The sequence below is a fragment of the Nymphaea colorata genome, chromosome 2 (genome assembly GCF_008831285.2).
Source record: "Nymphaea colorata isolate Beijing-Zhang1983 chromosome 2, ASM883128v2, whole genome shotgun sequence".
Taxonomy (NCBI): domain Eukaryota; kingdom Viridiplantae; phylum Streptophyta; class Magnoliopsida; order Nymphaeales; family Nymphaeaceae; genus Nymphaea; species Nymphaea colorata.
Genome location: NC_045139.1, coordinates 31,157,369 through 31,163,754, shown reverse-complemented (window position 1 = coordinate 31,163,754; position 6,386 = coordinate 31,157,369). Strand labels below are relative to the sequence as shown.

Below are 6,386 nucleotides of genomic sequence, written 5' to 3'. Positions count from 1 at the left end.
ATGGATGTATATATAGAAGAAAAATATAGTGGCATGCCAAATTTCTCCACGCCTTGAAGCGGGCCTATGTGCAGTGACCAAGACTTCCCTTAAATTAAAATTTACTGGTATATATAAATTGAATCTACTTTCCTTTTTAGGTGTGCAAAGATTGGAACTTACTTTTTCTATTAATTAGAATTTTGATACCTTTAATTCTTCTATTTCTAGGTTTCTCTATTAAAAGAAACTATAGCGGATCACACTCGTCGGATTCCTTTCATCATGGTTTGTTTCAGGAGCACACAGACAACCCAAGAGCAGAGCACTCGCACTGATTATGATTTGAGGACGGTGATACTTTCATTACCTTTATTTTAACACTTTCTATATAATATATATATATACATGGTGATTCATATTTTTCTCAGTCATTTAATAAAAACAGTTTGATCCATTATGATAAGTGGTCAAGAAAAAGACAGAGAAAAAAAGATGGAGATGGTGAGCATTTTCATCATTCGAGCATTAATTTTTTTCATTGTTTCTTTCTCAACCAATTTATTTTTTTTAGATAAATGGTCTTGATTATATATATACATATATATATATTGAAATGGCCTCTAATGAGAAAAATAGATTACCTGAATACTGTGCATGGTGCAGAAACTTTAAAGGAATTTGGCATGCAAAAGATTATGCACAAGCCTCTGCATATGACCTGTTAAGTCTCAAAGGACAACATGGAGAGGCATCGAGGCATCTGGATTCCGGCCGGCCTGAGAAAATCCACATTTTGGAAGCCCTGGTCAACCACTCAAGATATGGTATTTCCATGTGGCTATGACTTGAATATGTCTTTTTCACATACAGGAATAAACAGGCATGCGATCTGTGGTCAAAAGAATAAAGTCTGATCAAAAGTGGCGACGGTTTGGATCTTCTGATCATCTTCATGGCTTGGACCGTGTCTTCGTTCATAGTCGGCCGCTCCTTTACTCTCTCTCGAACCAGCTGGAACAGACGTGAATCGAAAACAGAGGAGAACTACCAGAACACGATTCTCATGTATGAACAGTAGCTTCATAGATTTCGCCTTTGTATTCAAAGCCAGAAATTACAACATGGAGTCCAAAATCAAAAGAAGAAGAACAAAAAACCCATGCTATAACAATTGGCAAAAAGAAGAACAGATTTTACATTTCTTCCTCCCCCGACTCCAATGAAGTATTATATTTGTATCTATGGATTCAAGATTGGGTTTCCTACTCCCTGCTATGGTTTGGTGTTGAAGAAACAGAGAGAAAGAGTATTCAAAAATGAAGGATGAAAAGTATGTATTAATAATTTACAGAGTGTGACGAGGAAATGATCAACAACGTAACAGAGCCCATCACCGTTGCTGGTCGATTTTAATATTGACGAGCTTATCCGAGGGCTGCTGATCGCCACTAGGAACAGAGGCGCCATTGGTGGAACTGCTTTCGTCGTCACCGCCGGTAAGAACCTTTGCTCTTTCCGCCTGAATTTTCCAGTCGGTGCGGCAGATGACGCTCATCATGGTCACGACGCAGGACATTTGCGCCGCCATGAGCCCCAGCCATAGCCCCTTGAAGTCGAACCCCATCACGAACGCGAGCAGCACCGCCACCGGCATCCCCACTAGGTAGAAGCACCCGAGGTTGATGTTGGCCCCTGTCCTTGGCCGCGCCGTCCCCCTCAGCACACCGCAGCCGGTCGTCTGCGGGCAGTTTCCGAGCTCGCACAGCCCAATGATCGGCAGCACCATGGCCGTGATCCTGAGGATCTCCGGGTCCGTCGTGTACATCGTCGCCCAGCTCTTCCTCACCGTGGTGGTGAAGCACAATGCGACGAAGCCCAGGACGAAGCTGCAGGAAAGGCCGACCACCATCGATTTCTTCGCCCTGTCCGGCCGGTTCGCTCCGAGCTCGTTTCCCACTCTCGTTGACACGCCGAAGCTCAGGGAGGAAGGGAAGATGTAGATGAGGGAAGTGGTCTGGATGAGGATGCCCATAGAAGCCACCGTCGCCTTGGGGTTGAGCAGCAGGCCGCAGAGGAGGATCATTATCTCGTACCACCACCACTCCAGGCAGACGGAGACGCAGCTGGGAATGGCGAGGCTGACAAGCGAGTACCAGTCCCTCAGGCACTCTGTGGAAATTCGAACTCGGGACGACTTACAGGCCTTCGAGAAGCAGACATAGCAGAGGAGGCAGAGAACAATGTTGACGTTGGTCCAGGCGGCGCTAAGGGCGACACCGCGGATACCCATGTCGAAGACGGTGACCAGGAGGTAGTTGACGGGAAAATGAAGGGCTATGGCGGCCAGTGCACAGTAGGTGATGGGCATGGTGAGGGTCTGCGTGCGGAGGTAGACGCGAAGTGGGTGCAACAGGGCTTGGGCGAAGAGGTCGGGGAGGGAGTAAACAATGTAGTAGTGGGCGAGCTCGACGATGTCCGGCTGCTGGCCGAGGAAGATTAAGATCCTGTGCATGTTAAGCCAGAGGAGGGAGATGGGAATGCAGGCGCAGAGGAGCATGAGGATGGCGCGGTGGAAGGTGATGCCGAGGAGGTAGTGCTTCTTGGCGCCGAAGGCCTGGCCGCAGATGGGCTCCATTCCCATTGCGAGACCGGAGATGATGGAGTAGCCGGTGATGTTGGCGAAGCCGATGGCGAGGGATCCGCCGGCTAGCGGGAGGCCGCCAAGGCGACCAAGGAAGACCATGGATACCCAAGTTCGGGAGTACAGGAAGAGGCCGTTGAGGACCATGGGGAGGGCTATGCGGCCGAGGTCGTAGAGCTCTCTGACGTAACCGGAGGCGACGGAGTCTTCAGGGCGGCGGAACTCCGCGGCGTCGCCGCCTTCCTCCAGGTGGGACAGAGGGTCCTTCTTGGCAGCGAATTCATGGGGCTTGGCGTCGATGAAAGGGGTGAGCAAGGTTGGCTCGGGCTGGTCATGGAGGCTTTGGGGCTGGTGCTCTTGGTCGGATTTTAGGAGACTGGCCGCTTCCTCCTCCATGGGTCGCTTCGCCTCGCACATGGTGGTAGCGGAGATCAGGAGCTTACCCAACAGAGAGAAAGGCAGAGAGGCAAGTTGATTGTTTAATTTGGAGGAAGAAGGTAGAGACAGAGTGCCGGCAATTCCCTCTTACGTCGTCAGTGCCGTCTTCCGGAGAACTGTTGAGAGGGAGAGAGTGACGACTGACGAGGGAATGAGTGATGTGAGGCGGAAGGAGAGGTTATTTATAAAGCCAAAAAGCGCTATGTTGCTTAGCACCAACAAAACAATACATTGACCAACTTATTACTGAAATACACATAGAGAGAGGGAAATTGCTAAAAAGCCAGACCCTTTAGTTTTTTTTTTTTTTTGTTAAAAAACTTTTATTTTAAATAAAATATAAACATCTTAATATATTTATAAGCTATTTTGATGTAAAACATGCTCTAAATCAAGTTGTTTTCACGAAAAAATGTTACTTTTTTTGTTACCAAGTTGATGCTATGAAAACCATTCGTTTTTACTTATTATAAAAACACTATTAAAACACAAAAAAATTGATCAACTTAATATATATTTTGTGTCAACCTATCCTTAAAATCATATTAGTAAGGTTAGCTTTTCAGAAAAAACATTAAATACAATACTTAAAGGATCTGGTCTTTGTCTTGACCTATCGATTTGGTTCTACCAATCTATATATATCCATCTTAAATTGAAGGTTGCCTGCAAAGGTAAATGAATCGCGAATTTCGCTACTAATGTAAGAAGAAGGATTTGCAATCTTCTTTGTATCTTCAAAACTTCGTTCCGAAAAAGGAGAAACTAGCTTTCAATCTCTAGTTCTCTGATCACCTCCGATCTCAGATCCGGTGTAAATGAACACAACTTAATCTTCAAAATGTCATTGAAGTGCAGCTGTAATGGACAATTCTATTGTTGCATGTCATAGCATGTTTGAAAGGACCCCCTCAAACAGCTAGCCTATTAGTAGTTTTGAAGGGTCAATCCAAAACCTGTTAGGAATTGGGATCTGACTCAATGGATGGTAGCCACTACTTTTCCTCAAGTACCCAACAGTCTCTCTTATTATTAATCAAAAGAAGAAAAGAAGCAAAAGGGCAACTGCCCTCCTCCTTTACTCTAATTAAATTCATGAGAAGCTATTCTGTCTTCTCCACAGTAGTGCATAACAAAATCAGAAACTGAATGTGGTTGGGCACTAAGGCACTTTGACTGGCCATGCTGGTTGTGAGGAGGATTCTTCTTTTGGGCGCTGAAGTTTGTATCAGAATCAGCAGACATCCTCTTCTTTATCCTCAAACCTCATGAGAGCTTTGCATGAAGCCCAAAAAGAAAACCACGTGTCGACAGGACGCGGCCCGTTAACAAGAGCTCCGGCCACCTGGCTAGGTAGAGCCCCCGGCTTCAAGAAGGTTATTGGTTCGATTCTTCATAATTTCCGATGCAAACCTGCTGGGAGATTTTTCGGCTTGCCATTAGTCGAAAGAGAGAGACAACCTCTGACATTTCCTCGAAAAGGGTGTCACCCTCCAATTGGGCACTTGCATTTACTTATATATATAAAGCCACCAAGAGAAAAAATGGCATGGCCCTGTGGGTGCTGGATGTCATGTTTGTGACATTGATTTTTGTTATTGCTAGTCTTTCAGAGTTGCCAATTGACATGTAATTGGTGCCGTACAAAGGATAAATGTGTTTCAAACCTTATAATATACTGCGGAGACATTATATTAAATACAAAATTGTTCCTGTGACAATTCGACTTTGAAGATCGGATTTGACTATCATATATAATCTTTCATTGGCTCAAAATTTCAAACATTATTGTAATGGTTTGATATTCCTGCAATCTGTCACTGCGTGCGCATTAGCAGCAGGCCCGTTGCCGGCCAGATGATTTGCCCACGGTAGAGTTCTCCCCAGCTGTTGATATTGCAACCAGAGAGACTTTCCCAAGATTGGTTTCCTACTCATGGCATCTTTTACAATTTGCAGGCAGTCGCCTGTGTCGGCCGGAATCGTAAGTTTGGAGTTGCCAATCTGTTGAATGAGAGTATATTGACAGCCAAAGGGACGGCCAGATTTGAGCCGTTGCCGACCAGATCATTAGTCCATATTAGAGTTCTCCCAGCTTTTGACATTGCAACAAGAGAGACATGGCATCTTCTACGTTAATTTGCAGGCAGTCCGCAGTGCCGGGCGGAATAGTAAGGCCGGAGCTGTCAATCTGTTGAATGAGAGTATATTGACAGCCAAATGAACGGCCAGATTTGAGCCGTTGCCGACCAGATCATTAGTCCATATTAGAGTTCTCCTAGCTTTTGACATTGCAAAAAGAGAGACATGGCATCTTCTACAATTCGCTGGTGTCGGCCGGAATAGTAGGGCTGGAGCTGACAGTCACATGAACGGCCAGTTCTGAGTGAGCGGGAGGTTAACCCACTGACCCAAATAAGAGGTAAAGCCTCTTCTCTTCTTTGTCCTTTGCTTTTAGGGTTCAGAGCTGTGTCGGTATCAGGTGATGCAGCGCAGACGGCGGGACACATCGTAAAGTTGCCCAAGTGGCAACCTGATCCATGTTCAGCACAAACACAAAGGCAGCACATGGCGCCCGGTGGACAACGAAAGATTGTGACTCTCTTCTTCTTCTTCCTCCTCATTTGAAAGAGGCAATTGTCCTCACTTGAGAGAGGCAATTGGAAAGATGATGTGAATGTATGAGAGAAAAATCAAATTTGCCGTTTGTTAATGGAGCCGAGTGGATCCAAAACATGGTGAATGGGGTGGTCAAGGGGTCCCGTGTTTGCGTGTCCGACTTTTCTCGGTCAGCCCTTGACTGGAGGTAGTGGAGCATGCTTTTCTGGTGACAAGCCAGGCGACTGACTGGTCTTGATTGGTTCCACTTTTGAGCCCACTAATGGTGGGGAATGGGCCATTCTCGGCTCCTGTTCCGTGGTGCTCATGGAGAACGCGTGGGATGCACCACTTATATATATATATATATATATGTGCATGTGTTAATATTTGTGTATCTGACACATTAATCAACTGTTTGCTTGCCTCTGTTTGGATTGTAGGAATCCAAGGGAAAATTATCCTAGGAAAACACCGGGAACTGGGAAACCGTGGCATTCGATTGGGAAAAGAAGTACGAAGAAAAGGAAGTAAATCTATCAATGGGAGATGGGAAAATAAGTTCCAAGGAAAAGCATTCCAATCAGGTGAAAGCACCCGCTTTGGTTGGGAAATTTGGATCAGGAACTCATCTTTTTGTGTGTTAGATCTGAAACGGGCCCATGTGTATGCAAAATTCCGAGTTTTTTATTTTAAGGAAATAAGTGTCTTCTTGAGCTTCTCAAGA

The 6,386-nt window shown here is 45.5% G+C and overlaps 1 protein-coding gene across 1 annotated transcript; it reads right to left on the bottom strand.

The window, feature by feature from the left end:
• Positions 1 to 969: 969 nt before the first annotated feature.
• Positions 970 to 3,201, bottom strand: LOC116247057 (protein DETOXIFICATION 49-like). The gene has a single exon (XM_031619006.2). It carries the CDS (start codon positions 3,038 to 3,040, stop codon positions 1,373 to 1,375), a length of 1,668 nt encoding a protein of 555 aa, XP_031474866.1. The 5' UTR covers positions 3,041 to 3,201; the 3' UTR covers positions 970 to 1,372.
• Between the last annotated feature and the right edge of the window lie 3,185 nt (positions 3,202 to 6,386).

Bases quoted from the DNA above. Each gene is read 5' to 3' on its own strand.
- LOC116247057 (XM_031619006.2), bottom strand. From the start codon at position 3,040: ATGTGCGAGGCGAAGCGACCCATGGAGGAGGAAGCGGCCAGTCTCCTA.